The sequence below is a fragment of the Schistocerca gregaria genome, chromosome 6 (genome assembly GCF_023897955.1).
Source record: "Schistocerca gregaria isolate iqSchGreg1 chromosome 6, iqSchGreg1.2, whole genome shotgun sequence".
NCBI lineage: Eukaryota > Metazoa > Arthropoda > Insecta > Orthoptera > Acrididae > Schistocerca > Schistocerca gregaria.
In genome coordinates, this window is record NC_064925.1 from 480,314,395 (window position 1) to 480,333,915 (window position 19,521).

General features: G+C 40.3%; 1 protein-coding gene across 3 annotated transcripts in view; it reads left to right on the forward strand.

Moving 5' to 3' along the window:
• The window catches only part of LOC126278245 (uncharacterized), a 230,757-nt gene that overhangs the window by 149,195 nt on the left and 62,041 nt on the right, over positions 1 to 19,521 (forward strand). For all 3 annotated transcript variants that reach the window (XM_049978230.1, XM_049978232.1, XM_049978231.1), the window contains exon 13: positions 13,216 to 13,378. In XM_049978230.1, coding sequence (XP_049834187.1) covers positions 13,216 to 13,378 — 163 coding nt within the window. The remainder of the gene's footprint in view (positions 1 to 13,215; positions 13,379 to 19,521) is intronic.

The window sequence follows — 19,521 nt, forward strand, 5'->3', positions numbered from 1 at the left end:
TAAATGTAATCTAATGTAATCTAATAATAGGTTTATTGGCCTGCCACCTATTGCCAGGTACTCCATATCAGTGACCTCAGTAGTCATTAGACATCGTGACAGAGCAGAATGGAGTGCTCCGCGGAACTCACAGACTTCGAACGTGGTAAGGTGTTAGGGTGTCTCTTGTGTCATACATCTGTACACAAGATTTCCACACTCCTAACCATCCCTAGGTCCACTGTTTCCAATGTGATAGTGAAGTGGAAAGGTGAAGGGACATGTACAGCACAAAAACGTACAGGCCGACCTCGTCTGTTGGCTAACAGAGACAACTGGCAGTTGAAGAGGATCTTAATGTGTAATAGGCAGACATCTATACAGACCATCACACAGGAACCAAACTGCATCAGGATCCACTGCAAGTACTATGACAGTTGGGTGGGAGGTGAGAAAACTTGGATTTCGTGGTCAAGCGGCTGCTCATAAGTCATACATCATGCTGGTAAATGCCCAACGATGCCTCACTTTGTGTAAGGAGCGTAAACATTGGATGATTGAACAGTGGAAAAACATTGTTTGGATTGATGAATCACGGTACACAATGTGGTGATCCAATGGTAGGGTGTGGATATGACGCATGTCCGGTGAATGTCATCTGCCAGCGGGTGTAGTGCCAACAGTAAATTTTACAGGCGGTGGTGTTATGGTGTGGTTGCGTTTTGCAAGGCACTATCACAGCACAGATGTACATTGATGTTTTAAGCACCTTCTTGCTTCCCACTGTTGAAGAGTAATTCAGGGATGGCAATTGCACCTTTCAACACAATAGAGCACCTGTTCATAATGCACAACCTGTGGCAGAGTGGTTACACAACAGTAACATCCCTGCATAGAGTCCTGACCTGTATCCTATGGAACACCTTTGGGATGTTTTGGAATGCTGACTTCGTCCCAGGACTCACCAACTGACATCAATACTTCTCCTTAGTGCAGCACTCCTTGAAGAATGGGCTGCCATTCCCCAAGAAACCTTCCAGCACCTGATTGAACACATGCCTGCAAGAGTGGAAGCTGTCGTCAAGGCTAAGGGTGGGCCAACAGCATATTGAATTCCAGCTGTACCGATGGAGGGTGCCATGAATTTGTAAGTCATTTTCAGCCAGGTGTCCAGATACTTTCGATAACATAGTGTACATAGCAGTAAACGCAAGTTAAAACATTAAACACCCTTGTATAAGCACATGGTTTAAACTGGACTACTCATTTCGGAGGTTGAGTTCACACTAGGACCATTTTTTTACAATTATAGGACGGTTGGCTTCAGTGTATTTTGTACCTGTTTTCAGTGCCTTCCTTACATGTATGATGCATTAACAGGTATTAACTTCATTTTTCCTTCACAGTTTGTACTTTTTATCATTTTATTTCTTATTTTATACTTTTTTAAGTACATAAAACAAAAGAGGTGTTTGTAACTAAATGTAATTACTGAAGTTTTACAGTTGTACATGGTGATAACTGTGTGTAGCCACTGGTGCCAGTTACTGCTGCACATTTTGCATTTGAACATAATTTTAAAATATCTTGTTCAAATATTTATGTTAATAAAATTTTATCAGGCCATACTAAGTACAATTAAAGGAATTGGAACAAAGAAGAGTGGTGCTAAAAGTTACTGTACCATCAGCAGAATGTCAAAAGGCCAGGAATCATTTTGCTTTAAAATGCCCTCTCTTTTGTGTTTCGTTTACTAATCCAACACAATTTACACAGTTTGCTGTTAAAATTAATAAACTATCAACTGCATCATGTAATTATGCAGTAAATACTTTGCATCTGTGTGTGATCTAGAAGGAGTGTAAGCATAAGTAGGTGATTATTGTCAGGTCAGTGCATCTGCTGGGATCGGCGCATAGTAGCTTTTATCCCAGTGATTCTTAAACAGTTTCTAAAACTGGGTGCTTTTCATCTACGTCTTCCCTTTTTGCACAGCATCCTCATGTGTGAGGACAAAACTGGTATATTGTACCCACTTGTAAGAAGGTGCACAGCAAAGTTAGATATTTCTGCTGCATTTTTACATATAATGTGAGATGTTTACTGAACTCGCCTCCCATTCATCTACCAGTTTCTCCCAGGTAGCAAGCATTGCAGTCAGGACATTTAATGCTATATACGCCTTGAAACTTCCTGCCAGAATGAAACTGTGTGCTGGACCAAAACTCTAACTTGAGACTTTTGCCTTTCACGGGCAGAATTGGAGCTGCGAGGATGGATTGAGTCATGCTGTGGTACCTTTGACGGTGAGCACTTGCCCGCGAAAGGCAAAGGTTTCATGTTTGAATCTTGGTCCGGCACACAGTTTTGTTTTTTTCTTTTCGAAAAACTGAGGCCACCCTTCACTAATTTTACATAAATATTGTAAACAAATGTACATATTATTGCTGTTGTCACTTATATTGAAACTAGTTTCTTTCTGCCTATGTTGTCGTACTTGTCATTGGTGTAATTATGAGGTTAGTCATTGACCTTAGCAATATGTTTTACTGTATTCAGCTTCACTTCATCCCCTGTACTTGAAATTTGAATTAACAACCAACTGATGGAGAAATTGAAAGTATGATTTCTTGTACGGACTGGGGCAGTTTGCTTTGTAATTTATGATATTGTCAGCACAAGTGCCTCTCATTTAAAATAGTAAAGTTCAAATCTAAAAAGTTAACTGATCAATTTGACTCCATGTCATACGTGGATCCAATTTTCCTTTGTTGCCCATTGAACTTCTTGACAATTATTTTAACATCTTTGTTGTTACATCTAATTAATAGCAAGATATCATCAATCTATCCGAATTAGTATATTAGTATACTTGTCACATCTGGATTGTTCTGGAAAAATTTATTCTCCAAATGGTTGATAAAAATATCAGGTAAAAGCCTGAAAGGGGCTCCGTACACTTAGACCATCTTTTTGTAAAAATATATCCCCCATTGATTTAAAATATTTATACTAAAAAATTAATGTAATTGACTTGTATGTTATCACTGATTTCATCATTGGACAATCTGTTTTTTTAAATTATGTTCAGTTGCCAAATGTGCAGCAATGATGCCATTGATGATACACCATGTACAACTGTGAAAGTTTAGTCACTGCTTTCAATTACAACCACCTTATTTGTTTTATGTTAATAAGTTTTAAAAATGTATAAAATAATAAATAAATTGATAAAAAAATAAGAATTGTCAAGGTAAAATAAAGTTAATACATGTTGTCAATCCATCATACATGTAAGGAGGACACTGAAAATTGGTATGATGTACACAGGAGCCAGGTGTGCTGTAATTGTGAACAGCGGCCTCACAAGGAGAGGTCTCCAGCTATGGGACTAACTTTTTGAAACTGGTGTGGTGATGTAGGTTAAGATCCCAGGTGTCACACCCTGCAGCCATTCACCCTGGTGGGCCATCATTTGTGAGTAATTGAAGGGGGTGGGGGGATTTTGTGCGACAAGCAGTAGCATTTAAAAAGTTGCATTATATAGTCTGGTTGTGCGGTGTAACTGATAGGATATTGGCTTCATATGCAGGAGGTTGTGGATCGAATCTTGTCAGATGTAGTGAATTTTTTTTTATTTTTAAGTCTTTATCAAAATGACTTTGATCTTGATTTTTATTCACTTAATTGGTTTAAATGTAATTTTTTATTTCTGTTCCATTGTCACATGATTTTAATCACCATATGAACTTTTTCCATTTGTTTCTTTTTGTCTTCATGTCATTCATTTTCCAATCATAATATTTGTAAATATGAATTTAATTCTGTTTATCTATTATAATATGCAATTATTTGAACACTCCAATTTATCAGTTAAAAACAAAAGACAAAATAATCAATTTATATTGTTTTTTTTCAAATTAATTAATTAATTTTCTTTTGCGCTGTCATCATCAGAAAAGAGAGAGCAAATGAAGAAGTTGGTATTATGATTAAAATTATGTAATAAATGAATGGAAATAAAAAATTAAATTTAAATCAATTAATTGAATAAAAATTATGATCAAAGTCGTTTCGATAAAGATTTAAAAATAAATGAAATGTTTACTGTACCTGAGAAGATTCGAACTCGCAGTCTTCTGCATGTGAAGCTATTATCTGATCTGTTACACCACGCAAACAGCTGCATAAGAGAACTTTTTGAATGCTATTGAGTGTCACAAAAATTCCTCGGAAACGGGAGCCCACCTAGGTGAATGGTGGTGGTTGTTGGGATGTTTAAGGGGGACTAAACAGCTAAGGTCATCAGTCACCCTGGGTGAATGGCTGCAGTATGTGATACCTGGGATCTTAACCTACATGGTTGTATAGATGGTTTCAAAAAGTCAATCCCACCACTGGTGACCGCTCCTTGTCAGTGTGAACTCAAACTCTGACGTGAATAGTCCAGTTGGGAGTATGTGCTTATACAAGTGTGTTTAATGTTTTATCTTATATTTACTGGTATGTATTTTATGACTGACTACCATTTAATGCTTACACAACTATAACTTTAACAAGGCATGTGTGTTACCCTATTGTAATTGGTTTTCCACATGTCTTTTAGCATCAAAGATGGGCACACAGTGATCAAAATCTAGATATCCAATAAAAATTATTGCAACTGATTGCTGAACCCTTCACTACTTGAAATAAAATGCAGTCACTGGGCACAACTGTTTCCCCATGGAATCAAAACCTGATCCCTTCCGATATTGTGAAATTGATGAACCTGATTCCATTGTTGTTTCCAAGTTCATCTATGTGGCTCTCTTCAATTCATAATTAAGTGCCTGCCAAATGGTTCATCGAACCACCTTCAGGCTATTTCTCTATGATTCCATTCTCAAACAGCGTACAGGAAAATGCAGGTGCGACTCGACAAAATATTTTAGCATTTGGAGGGAAAAGTTGAGGATTGAAATTTTGTGAAAAGCTCGTAGAGCAACCAGAAACACCTGTTTGCAGCCCTGTGCCAGGATAGATGTGCGAGATTTTATATTCTTGTAATTATAAGCCATTTAGATTGTAATAATAGACAGTGGAAAGCACAGAATGGTATAACAATGATATGAAAAGGATAGAATGCTACTTGCCACATAGAGGTGGTGTTAAGTTGCAGTCAGGCACACTGAGAAAGACTGCTGAACATTTAAGCTTTCAGTCAAAAAAGTCCTCTCTTCAAAATAGAATACACACACATTTAGTCAAGCCATTATTTGGGTCATATTTATGGAAAGTCTTGTAAATTTTAAGTTGTTTGATTCAGAATCTTTGCAGTTGTTGTTTGTTTACATATTGCTGTGTGTTTTTGTAAATGTGTTTTCTTGTTTATTGCTAATTTAATTTACTAATTTTTACTAAAGTATTATCATTATCATAAGTGATAAATACCTGACCAAAAGTGACTTATTGTAGAATTGTTAGTTTTGGGATTTGGTGTGACGCGTGCTGTAGTTTTTTTCAATTGGGGGCTGTAGTAGTGTTGGAATTGGGGAAATAAATGAGATGCTTCAGTGGTTTGTAGGATAAGTAACACAAATAAGAAGATAATGGAACAAGAGGGCAAAACTGCAGCCCTTTGGCCTGAATTAGACAAGTCTAGGACAGATTTGGAGAAATTAAAGAGGGAGAAAGGTGGAGAGAGTTGGGAAGTGACAACAGGCAGCAGAGGGGACAAGCTCAGAACTTCATCTGACAGTTTTGTGGTGAAGATGAAAAATAAGTTTGATTGTTGCTTCAGTTGGAAACTGATGTGCCTCAGGCAAACATTGGTGTAGACAGGGCACTGTAAATTTTCAGCAGTCAGTTTAAAAATAGGGATGTAACAAAGTCACTGAAGAGAAAGAAAGTTTTGTTGTTACCTAATTCTCTCGCTGCAGCTGTTGGCCAACTTTCACCAGATGAACTAGGACCAGAATACAAGCTCACCAATTTTTTTTATACCTAGTGTTGTTGGTCTGGAGCAGATAATGTATGATTTAGGATGACTTTGCAGAGACTTCACATGAAGAGGCACCATGGTTATAGTGAATGGGCCAGGTAATAGCATTGACAGAGATCCTGGGTACAGAGTAGAGTGTGACCTGACAATGGCTGCATCAGCATTGAGACGTACCAATGTTCATTTGTGTCTGTCCTGAGACAACATGACTGATCTCATTTGAGCTCTTCTGGCAGGAGAGCTAATCTGGAATTGGAATGGCTGTTTATGTCGGGTGCAGGGTCACATATTGCTGTTGTTTCTGCTGTTTTCATCTGTAGATGGGATTATACTAGACATGCCCTCCACTTCAGCAGAAAAGGGAAGGGTAACCTGGCTGGGCTAATAGCAGAAAAACTCGATGGAGGGAACACTGTCACAAGTTGTAAAATATACACATCAAAAACAGTTTTGCATCACCCTGGTTTCCAGAACTCTTGAAGATAGATGTTGACTGTGGATACTGTATCACAGACACAGTCCTCTTGACTGTTTAGAGATGTCACTAAACCCGCAGAAAGTCAGGATGAAAATGCTACCACTGCTATAGATGGCACCCCTCCTACAGTGGAACATAGGGTTGAGGACACATGTGCTGAAACTGAAACTCCTAGCACAGGCATGCCCCCTGTGCTTGTGTTTACAAGAAGCAAATTTTAAAGCCACTGATGCCACTGTGCTACAAGGCTATACCCTTCACCAAAAGGATGATCTGACTGGGGACACAGCCAGTTGAGGGGTTGCTGTGTGTGTCAATAACACACACCACTCCTCTGCTCTCTCCTTGGTTACTGACTGACAGACAGTAGCTATTACAGTTCATGTTGGTCAGAAGATCACTATCTGCTCACTCCATTTACATCCACAGATTGTGATAGACTGCGAAGCTCCCACAGGCCTTATTGGACTTGTCCTGTGCCCATTTCTCATAGTGGGTGATTTTAATGTCCATAATATGTTTTGGTGCACGAGGTATACTTGCCCTAGGGGTTGAGTCTTGGAGAACCTCATGATGTCTCAGGAGCTGTGCACCCTCAATACAGGCAGTCCCATTCATTTACTGGCTGTTAGTGGGTTGTTATCAGGAGAAAGAAAACTGGCGTTCTATGGATCAGAGTGTGGAATGTCAGATCCCTTAATTGGGCAGGTAGGTTAGAAAATTTAAAAAGGGAAATGGATAAGTTAAAGTTAGATATAGTGGGAATTAGTGAAGTTCGGTGGCAGGAGGAACAAGACTTGTGGTCAGTCGAATACAGGGTTATAAATAAAAGTCAAATGGGGGTAATGCAGGAGTAGGTTTAATAATGAATAAAAAAATAGAAATGCGGTTAAGCTCCTACAAACAGCATAGTGAACGCATTATTGTGGCCAAGATAGACACAAAGCCCACGCCTATTACAGTAGTACAAGTTTATATGCCAACTAGCCCTGCAGATGACGAAGAAATTGAAGAAATGTATGATGAAATAAAAGAAATTATTCAGATAGTGAAGGGAGACGAAAATGTAATAGTCATGGATGACTGGAATTCGATAGTAGGAAAAGGGAGAGAAGGAAACGTAGTAGGTGAATATGGATTGGGGGTAAGAAACGAAAGAGGAACCCGCCTGGTAGAATTTTGCACAGAGCACAACTTAATCAAAGCTAACACTTGGTTCCAGAATCATAAAAGAAGGTTGTATACATGGAAGAAGCCTGGAGATACTGACAGATTTCAGATAGATTATGTAATGGTAAGACAGAGATTTAGGAACGAGGTTTTAAATTGTAAGACATTTACAGGGGCAGACGTGGACTCTGACCACAATCTATTGGTTATGCACTGTAGATTAAAACTGAAGAAACTTCAAAAAGGTGGGAATTTAAGGTGCTGGGACCTGGATAAACTGACTAAACCAGAAGTTGTACAGAGTTTCAGGGAGAGCATAAGGGAACAATTGGCAGCAATGAGGGAAAGAAATACTGTAGAATAAGAATGGGTAGCTTTGAGGGATGAAGTAGTGAAGGCAGCAGAGGATCAAGTAGGTAAAAAGACGAGGGCTAGTAGAAATCCTTGGGGAACAGAAGAAATATTGAATTTAATTGATGAAAGAAGTAAATATAAAAATGCAGTAAATGAAGCAGGCAAAAAGGAATACAAATGTCTCGTAGAAATCCTTGGGTAACAGAAGAAATAATGAATTTAATTGATGAAAGGAGAAAATATAAAAATGCAGTAAATGAAGCAGGCAAAAAGGAATACAAACGTCTCAAAAATGAGATCGACAGGAAGTGCAAAATGGCTAAGCAGGGATGGCTAGAGGATAAATGTAAGGATGTAGAGGCTTATCTCACTAGGGGAAGATAGATACTGCCTACAGGAAAATTAAAGAGACCTTTGGAATAAAGAGAACCACTTCTATCAATATCAAGAGCTCAGATGGAAACCCAGTTCTAAGCAAAGAAGGGAAAGCAGAAAGGTGGAAGGAGTATTTAGAGGGCCTATATAAGGGCAATGTTCTTGAGGACAATATTATGGAAATGGAAGAGGAGGTAGATGAAGATGAAATGGGAGATACGATGCTGCGTGAAGAGTTTGACAGAGCACTGAAAGACCTGAGTAGACAACATTCCATTATAACAACTGACAGCCTTGGGAGAGGCAGTCCTGACAAAACTCTACCATCTGGTGAGCAAGATATATGAGACAGGCAAAATACCCTCAGACTTCAAGAAGAATATAATAATTCCAATCCCAAAGAAAGCAGGTGTTGACAGGTGTGAAAATTACCGAACTATCAGTTTAATAAGTCACAGCTGCAAAATACTAACACGAATTATCTTAGAAGAAAGATTAAGGAAAGGCAAACCTACGTTTCTAGCATCTGTAGACTTAGAGAAAGCAAAATGACGATAATGGAATGTAATCGAGTTAACTCTGGTGATGCTGAGGGAATTAGATTATGAAATGAGACACTTAAAGTAGTAAAGGAGTTTTGCTATTTAGGGAGTAAAATAACTGATGATGGTCAAAGTAGAGAGGATATAAAATGTAGACTGGCAATGGCAAGGAAAGCGTTTCTGAAGAAGAGAAATTTGTTAACATCGAGTATAGATTTAATGGTCAGGAAGTCGTTTCTGAAAGTATTTGTATGGAGTGTAGCCATATATGGAAGTGAAACATGGACGATAAATAGTTTAGACAAGAAGAGAATAGAAGCTTTTGAAATGTGGTGCTACAGAAGAATGCTGAAGATTAGATGGGTAGGTCACATAACTAATGAGGAGGTGTTGAATAGGATTGGGGAGAAGAGAAGTTTGTGGCACAACTTGACTAGAAGAAGGGATCGGTTGGTAGGACATGTTCTGAGGCATCAAGGGCTCACCAATTTAGTATTGGATGGCAGTGTGGAGGGTAAAATTGGTAGAGGGACACCAAGAGATAAATACACTAAGCAGATTCAGAAGGATGTAGGTTGCAGTAGGTATTGGGAGATGAAGAAGCTTGCACAGGATAGAGTAGCATGGAGAGCTGCGTCAAACCAGTCTCAGGACTGAAGACCAGCAGAACAACAACAACAACAACAACAACAGTGGGTCGTCCTCAGCCATCAACTCCTCTTTCTGCTCTTCTGGGCTTAAGTCTCTGCTTATTGGGAAGCAACTGATGACTTTCAGTCCAGTGACCACTTCCCACTGTTGATCCACATACTCGATGGAGATCTACTTAAAGAAAAGCCAGCAGATGGATGGTTAGCAGGGCTAACTCGACACTGTTCAGCTGGCTGGTTGTGTTTGAACACTGCAACAGCATCCAGAAATGATTGGACCACATCACACATGTAATCCACCGTGCCGCTGACTTACCCATCCCAAAGTCCTCAGGTCATCTTAGGAGGCAACCTTTACCTTGGTGGACTGGTGAGTGCCACTTAGCAATTAAGGTTGGTGTGTGGCTCTTTGATGGGTTAAGTACTGCCTGGCAACAGACAACCTCAGGGCATTTCAGCTCACAAGTGTCAAGGCTAGATGTGTAATTAAAGAGAGCAAGTGAAGGTCATGGCAAATGTTCCTGGACTCCATCAACCATTCCACTTGTTCTACAAAAGTGTGGGAAACCATGAGGAGGATTTCCAGCAAACACAGTTGTTCACTCATATCAACAGTGATGTCTCCAAATAATGCCCAGAGACATTGCTCAAATGATGGTAGAGCATTTTGCAACAATTACTGCTGTTGCCAATCACACTCTGGCATTTTGTCACTATCGTGTGACTGTAGAGAGGGGAAAGGTGGACTTAAGATCCCACAGCTCTGAGTCTTGCAACTGCCCTGTATCAATGTAGGTGATGGAATTGGCACATTTAGTCACGACCATATCTGGTACTGTGTGTTTTGACATTTTCTAGTGGTGTCGAAGGTAATCCTCCTCGAATGTTTTAATTTGATGTGGCAAGCAGGACAATTTCCCAGCTTGTGGAGAGGGGATATTCTGATAAACCTCCTTAAACCAAAAAATAACCACATATGTCCTAGTTGTTAACAGAGCATCACCTTAACGACCTATGTAGGAAAGACCCTGGAGTGAATGGTTAACCATCATTTGGTCTGGTTGCTAGAGAGCAGGCAACTCCTTCGCTACTCTCAGTGTGGATTGCAGAGATTTCGGTCCACTGTCAACTCCCTGCCCTTGGAGGGGGCTATTCAGCAAGCTTTCATATGTAAATATCACTGTCTGGGTATATTCTTTGCTATCAGTAAGGCGTATGACATTACTTGGAGACTCAGTATTGTCATGCAACTCCATCAATGGGCTATTGTGGCCAATTCCCCATCTTCATATGGCCCTTCCTGTCTAAGCACTTTGTTAGGTCCTGAGTTGGTGACATGCTGTCCGATCATTTTTGAGCAGGAGAGTGTTACCTCAGGGCAGTGTTTCAACCCCTCAATTGCAATTTATATTGCGGAGGTTAGGGGAGTGGGTTGCAAAGACAGGGTTTCAGTTTTCTTCAGATAAGTGTGTGCTTGTTCATTTTAATCATCCTCGTATTTTTAATTTACCTGCCTTGAATATGAGGGCACCATTCTACATTTTAGAGACTCTGTGAGGTTTTTGGCCCTCATTTTTGACTCCAAACTGTCATGATTCCTACACCTGAAAGACCTGAAAGCCAGAATTTAGAAGGTACCGAATGTCATGAAATGCCTTAGCATCATAAGTGCCTTAGTCACAGGTCTTGTGGAGCAGACAGGGCACGTCTGCTCCAGCTTTATAGGGATTTTGTGCATTCATGGATAGACTACAGATGCACATCTTATGGGTTAGTGAGGCAGTCTTGCATGAAGGTTGTTGAACCATCCAACATGAGGGTATTAAACTAGCCACAGGTGCTTATAGGACCAGCCCCACCGCAGTCTCTGTGATGAGACTGGGGAACCACCAAACACCATCTGGCAGCAGCTCATCATGGTGCATCAAGCTTGTAAGTTCCTCGCAGTACTGACTTCATCAGTATTTAGAGGGCCTATATAAGGGCAATGTTCTTGAGGACAATATTATGGAAATGGAAGAGGAGGTAGATGAAGATGAAATGGGAGATACGATGCTGCATGAAGAGTTTGACAGAGCACTGAAAGACCTGAGTAGACAACATTCCATTATAACAACTGACAGCCTTGGGAGAGGCAGTCCTGACAAAACTCTACCATCTGGTGAGCAAGATATATGAGACAGGCAAAATACCCTCAGACATCAAGAAGAATATAATAATTCCAATCCCAAAGAAAGCAGGTGTTGACAGGTGTGAAAATTACCGAACTATCAGTTTAATAAGTCACAGCTGCAAAATACTAACACGAATTATCTTAGAAGAAAGATTAAGGAAAGGCAAACCTACGTTTCTAGCATCTGTAGACTTAGAGAAAGCAAAATGACGATAATGGAATGTAGTCGAGTTAACTCTGGTGATGCTGAGGGAATTAGATTATGAAATGAGACACTTAAAGTAGTAAAGGAGTTTTGCTATTTAGGGAGTAAAATAACTGATGATGGTCAAAGTAAGAGAGGATATAAAATGTAGACTGGCAATGGCAAGGAAAGCGTTTCTGAAGAAGAGAAATTTGTTAACATCGAGTATAGATTTAATGGTCAGGAAGTCGTTTCTGAAAGTATTTGTATGGAGTGTAGCCATGTATAAAAGTGAAACATGGACGATAACTAGTTTGGACAAGAAGAGAATAGAAGCTTTTGAAATGTGGTGCTACAAAAGAATGCTGAAGATTAGATGGGTAGATCACATAACTAATGAGGAGGTATTGAACAGAATTGGGGAGAAGAGGAGTTTGTGGCACAACTTGACAAAAAGAAGGGACCGGTTGGTAGGACATGTTTTGAGGCATCAAGGGATCACAAATTTAGCATTGGAGGGCAGTGTGGAGGGTAAAAATCATAGAGGGAGACCAAGAGATGAATGCACTAAGCAGATTCAGAAGGATGTAGGTTGCAGCAAGTACTGGGAGATGAAGAAGCTTGCACTGGATAGAGTAGCATGGAGAGCTGCATCAAACCAGTCTCAGGACTGAAGACCACAACAACAACAACAACAACAACAACAACATGAAACTTTCGGCCACAGCCTCTACCAGCAAAAGAGAAACCCACATCATTTATTCAAACAAGGAAGCACGCCAAAGCACATATGACTACCAGCTCATGCATTCTGGTCTGAGCTGCTGGAGTTGTCAGTGTGTGTGTGTGTGTGTGTGTGTGTGTGTGTGAGTGTGAGTGTGTGTGTGTGTGTGTGTGTGAAAAAGAAAAACAGAAAGAGAGAGAGAGAGACAGGTGTGCTTCCCTGTGTGCATGAATAATGTGTGTTTCTCTGTTTCCCTTTTGCTGGTGGGGGCTGTGGCTGGAAGTTTTGTGAAAGTGTCTTGTAATTGTAACAAGTCTTCTTTTTGGGAGGTAGCACTCTATCTCTTCCTATGTGCCAAGCTATTAAGTATCAATCTATGTTTACAATAATCACAAACAATATTTACATTTCTGGAAATATTGTGGCATTACACTTCTATGAAGAAGATACTGACATCTGCTAAACCAGTACAAAGCTCCTGAAAATGCCCAATTAATTTGTCAAAATCAGTAACGTGTAATAAAAATATATTTGCAAGTGACAATTAAATTTTATTCTGAAAAAAGATCAATATGGTTTGTTAAATATCTGCATTTGTTTCAGGATATGGTGGAACATAATGGTGTCAGACACAAAAGTCTTTACAACATGGACCTGTTCAGAGATAAGGAGTTAAACCAGCAACTCCACTTTGATCCTCTTAATGTTCAAATAGAAGAAGTTAGATATGGTGAACAAATTTTTGTGCGAGCTTGGATGGAAGGAGGTACAAATGACACAATATTTTTCTTCTTTGTTAATATAAGTAGCTTGAAACTTTAAACCAGAGAAAATAATTCACATATTGTCTTGGTAAATTGTTCTTGGGTTATATGCAGGAAGGCATATCTGATAATTCTGCAGAGTGTTAGAGGCATTGTTGTTGTCATTGTGGTCTTCAGTCCTGAGACTGGTTTGATGCACCTCTCCATGCTACTCTATCCTGTGCAAACTGCTTCATCTCCCAGTACCTACTGCAACCTACATCCTTCTGAATCTGCTTAGTGTATTCATCTCTTGGTCTCCCTCTATGATTTTTACCCTCCACGCTGCCCTCCAATACCAAATTGGTGATCCCTTGATGCCTCAGAACATGTCCTACCAACCGGTCCCTTCTTCTGGTCAAGTTGTGCCACAAACTCCTCTTCTCCCGAATTCTATTCAATACCTCCTCATTAGTTATGTGATCTACCCATCTAATCTTCAGCATTCTTCTGTAGCACCACATTTCGAAAGCTTCTATTCTCTTCTTGTCCAAACTATTTATCATCCATGTTTCACTTCCATACATGGTTACACTCCATACAAATACTTTCAGAAAGGACTTTTTGACACTTAAATCTATATTCAATGTTAACAAATTTCTTTTCTTCAGAAACACTTTCCTTGCCATTGCCAGTCTACATTTTATATCCTCTCTACTTCGACCATCATCAGTTATTTTGCTCCCCAAATAGCAAAACTCCTTTACTACTTTAAGTGTCTCATTTCCTAATCTAATTCTCTCAGCATCACCCGACTTAATTCGACTACATTCCATTATCCTTGTTTGGCTTTTGTTGATGTTCATCTTATATCCTCCTTTCAAGACACTGTCCATTCCGTTCAACTGCTCTTCCAAGTCCTTTGCTGTCTCTGACAGAATTACAATGTCATCGGTGAACCTCAAATTTTTTATTTCTTCTCCATGGATTTTAATACCTACTCCGAATTTTTTTTAGTTTCTTTTACTGCTTGCTCAATATATAGATTGAGTAACATTGGGGAGAGGCTACAACCCTGTCTCACTCCCTTCCCAACCACTGCTTCCCTTTCATGTCCCTCGACTCTTATAACTGCCATCTGCTTTCTGTACAAATTGTAAGTAGCCTTTTGCTCCCTGTATTTTACCCCTGCCACCTTTAGAATTTGAAAGAGAGAATTCCAGTCAACATTGTCAAAAGCTTTCTCTGTCTACAAATGCTAGAAAGGTAGGTTTGCCTTTCCTTAATCTTTCTTCTAAGATAAGTCGTAAGGTAACGTGTTCCAATATTTCTACGGAATCCAAACTGATCTTCCCCGAGGTCGGCTTCTACTAGTTTTTCCATTCGTCTGTAAAGAATTTGTGTTAGTATTTTGCAGCTGTGGCTTATTAAACTGATTGTTCGGTAATTTTCACATCTGTCAACACCTGCTTTAGGCATTATCACATTATCACATTAATAAAACAAGCTGGTTATTATTACAGCTAATGAGATAGGGTCTGTTTTGTGGATATCAAGATCACTGTTGTAAATTTCATGTAGAAGGAAGTCTGATGACAGTACTGAATGTGAGTAGCTACCAGTTTTTGAACAATATCTTTCTTCTTTTGCTTCCCTATTTTAAGTGGACATAATTGGCTATTACATTCACAGCTTATCAGCCAGTTTTTGTGGGGTCGCTGTCAGATATATTTAATGAAAGTGTTTGTTTCCTTCTAAATATGTGATTGCTTTAAACTTCTTTCAATTACACATTTCGTATGGTCACATTTTCAGTTGTGTATGACTAGAATGTCATTTCATTTAGGGGTTCTTTGCAGTTGTTTTTTGTGTGAAACATTATAAATTGTTGTAACAAGCGGGAAAGCGCCGGCAGACAGGCACATGAACAAAACACACGAACACACGCACAGAATTGCTAGCTTTCGCAACCGATGGTTGCTTCTTCAGGAAGGAGAGGGAAAGACGAAAGGATGTAGGTTTTAAGGGAGAGGGTAAGGAGTCATTCCAATCCCGGGAGCGGAAAGACTTCCCTTAGGGGAAAAAAAGGACAGATGTACACTCGCGCGCGCGCACACACACACACACACACACACACACACACACACACACACACATACACAGACACAAGCAGACATGGTCACAATATGTCTGCTTGTGTCTGTGTATGTGCGGATGGATATGTGTGTGTGTGTGTGTGTGTGTGTGTGTGTGTGTGTGTGTGTGTGTCTGCGCGCGAGTGTACATCTGTCCTTTTTTTCCCCTAAGGGAAGTCTTTCCGCTCCCGGGATTGGAATGACTCCTTACCCTCTCCCTTAAAACCTACATCCTTTCGTCTTTCCCTCTCCTTCCTGAAGAAGCAACCATCGGTTGCGAAAGCTAGCAATTCTGTGTGTGTGTTCGTGTGTTTTGTTCATGTGCCTGTCTGCCGGCGCTTTCCCGCTTGGTAAGTCTTGGAATCTTTGTTTTTAATATATTTTTCCCATGTGGAAGTTTCTTTCTATTATAAATTGTTGTACGGACAAACCAAGGCAACCACTTCAGTGGTCACAATTTTTTTGAAAAAGCAGAAACATGTTTCTGGAATTAAATTTCCACTATCTGTTGGAAAAGCAAATTCTGTCTGTTTGCTCATTGTGAAGAACCGTATCCATACATTGCGTCCTCGCATCTTCTGTATCTTCAGTGTTTTGCTCGCACATAACAGCAACCACTAATGATGAGCAGCCGCTTACCCGTGACTCACCAGTTATTTTCGTATGGTTCTGTGGCTGGCTGTCCTTCCTGTTGCTGTAAACATTAGAAACTGTCAGGGAGGAGAGTTGTGTCTACCATCTGTCCGTGTCATGTGAGAACTTTGTTCTTACTGTATTCATATCATAACTGTGTATGTTCTGAAACTTGCTGAGAGTTTAAAGCTTTTTGGTGGACCAGGACTAGAACTCAGAACCTAGCATTTCTTGGGCAGTGCTGTTGACAGCTGAGATGTCCATGCACAAACCATGGCCTTGTTTCTCCCATTTCTTCCCTCCTGCTCTCCACACTTTACAGATGGCTGGCTTTCTTGGAATACCCCTGCATTTCATGTTTTTGTTCTGAGGAAGAGACACACACACACACACACACACACACACACACACACACACACACACAGAGGGAGAGAGAGAGAGAGAGAGAGAGAGAGAGAGAGAGAGAGAGAGAGAGAGGGGGGGGGGGGTGTAATAAATCTAGTCTTTACTCAGATTGGTGTAGAAAACCACTGATATATGAGTCCAATAGCCTCAAATCCAATGCATAGGTAGAACCTAAATGTGGAGCACTATCTTGTCTTGTAAATCACTGCCTTCATGTTACGATGTTAAAGCAAGCCACTTGGTATCTGCATATTATCAACATAGAAAACAGCAACTGTTCCCTCCAAGTGATAGAAGTTGTAAATTGTGTAGAATTGTGGGCCACATTTATATTGTCACAGAAGAAGCTGAGTAGCACTGTTGTGTAGTGGTTATGATACTAAACTGTTGCATGGAGGGCCATGAGTTCAAAACTCACCTGTACTGTACAATTTTAATTTCTATATTTAGTTTGAGTACATTCTAGAAGTATCCACAAATGTCAAGAATCATTTCACTGGAATGTTCCGTAACTGTTCATATACTCTATATGTTCTGGCCAGAGGCAGTTTGCTCCACACTCTTGTATGTGCAAGTGCCGAGTAAACCTTTGTTAAGTGAAGTTAGTGTTCATCATTCATCTAATTACACCTTCTTCTACGTGACATTATTCTAGTGGAGATGATGGGTATTGTAACTTGTGATAGCGCACATTATTGATGACACGGCTCCCATCAGGCCATGACATAACCGCTCCCATCAGGCCATGATAGAGCCACCGTTTACGTGACGAGCAACCCCAGCAATGCATCAAAAAAAGAATTACATGCAAGAAGTTTGAACAGCTTCCAAACGTCATATTGATGTCTGTGATGGAGGTTGCAACTGATTTCACAAGTGTTCTTCGTCAGATAGTGAGAGAGGAAGTTCAGAAGGCATTTGGATTGCACAGCGAGCAAAAAACCGAGATGCTTCAAGAGGTCATAGGGGAGGAAGTAGAACAGACATTGAACCCAATCTCTCGTCCTTCATTTCCTTTTAAAATGGTGAAAAAGTCGAGACCAAGGTGGAGTTACATTCCTACAATGCTGTGTGAGGAACCTGTTTGGGCACCAAGGAAGACTTAATATCTGGAGGACCCAGGATAACCAGTCAGTATGTTTCCACTGTGGCCGACCAGGACATTGTGGTGTGCTATTGTTGAGAAAAGCAGTGGATATTTGACTGTGCCTGCACCAGAAGACAGCAGACCAATCTTAGGTGACACCAACTCCAGGTTGACGAAGATGAACAAGAAGATGTGGGTGCAGGACAATGTAGGTCACCATCGCCGCAAGCTAGCCACTGGAGAAGACGCTCCCCAGCACACCAATCAAGGTCTCCCTCGCTGTTTAGAAGCTTCAGCTGATCACCTAGCCACTGCAACCTGGAAAACTAAAGGGTGCGACCTTTTTTGGAGGTGAGGTCGCTGAAGAGAAAAATCATCTGCCATTGATCACTACAAAAATGATAGGAAACTATGTCAATGTCCTCATGGATGGCCAACTAGCCCAATCTCTTGTGGACTCCGGAGCATCATATTCAGTCATTTTGGAGAAGTACTGTTGCCAGTTGCAGTAAACCATATTCATCAACAACAAAACATCTCTGCTGAAGGTGGCCAATGGGAAATATGTAAAACCTACAGGAAGATTTACCATTCATGTGAGTATAAGTGGCCATACACAGCCCTTAGGATTCATCATCTTACAAGAGTGTAGTCATGACGTCATTCTCGGATGGGACTTTCTGAAAGCTTTTCAGGCAATTATAGATTGTGGTCACTTGAAGATTATGCTAGACGAGATGAGATATTGTGGACAGGAAGATGCGCGTCTGAGTGTGTGGAGACTGTGTGTGCTGGATGAAGTAGTCATTCTTGCAGTCAGCGCTAGAAAGGTAACTGTCACACATCATGCCATTCATCAACCCATGGATCTTGTAGTGGAATGTAAGAGAAGCATACCACTGAAGAATAACTTGGTCATCCCAGCGTCTGTCATCTCGTTTAAGAACGGATTTTGTTGATTGTGGATAGTTAACTGTCACTGAGAACCACAGATCATTCCAAGACACATGTGCATAGCAAATGCTGAGCTCTTAATTGAAGAACAGCTGAGCATCATAGAAACCTCCCATGCCGAGTCTGTGGGCGAAATTAGTGCCCCCACTATGAGACAAGATCTTCTAGCTCAGCTATCACCAGATCTCACTAAGGAACAACAGAAGAAGCTACTTGCTGTTCTTCAAGAGTTCACTGAATGCTTCAATCCACAGGTGAAGAGCAAAACAGACAGAGTGATGGTGAAGCACTGGATTAGCTCTGGAGACCATCAATCAATAAGCCAGAGAGCATACTGTGTGTCAGCAACTGGAACATCGAGTAATTTGTGACGAGGTAGAGAAAATGATGAAGAATGAAATCATTCAGCCTTCGTAGAGCCTATGGTCGTCAGCAGAGGCCCTCGTCAGGAAGAAGGATAGCAGTTGGCGCTTTTGTGTTGATTACAGGAAGCTTAATAAGGTAACTAAAATGGATGTTTAACCTCTTCTAAGAATTGGCGATACACTAGATTGTCTGAAGGGGGCTAAGTTTTTCTCAACCATGGACATGTACTTGGGATACTGGCAAATCGAAGTAGATGAAGCTGATCGTGAGAAAACTGCATTCATCACCCCTGAGCGCCTGTATGAGTTTAAGATAATGCTGTTTGATTTGTGTAATGCTCCAGCAACTTTTGAATGGATGGTGGATAATCTTCTAAGGCACCTGAAGTGGACAATGTGTCTTTGTTATTTGGATGACATTATAGTATTCTCAGAGACATTTGATGGAAGTATAGAGAGCCTGAGTGCTGTTCTTAAGTGTCTCCAACAAGGTGGACTGAAACTTAATCCAAGCTAGTGTCTCTTTGGAGCAAAAGAAATCAAAATACTTGGAAATCTTGTGTCGAACGAAGGTGTGCGGCCAGACC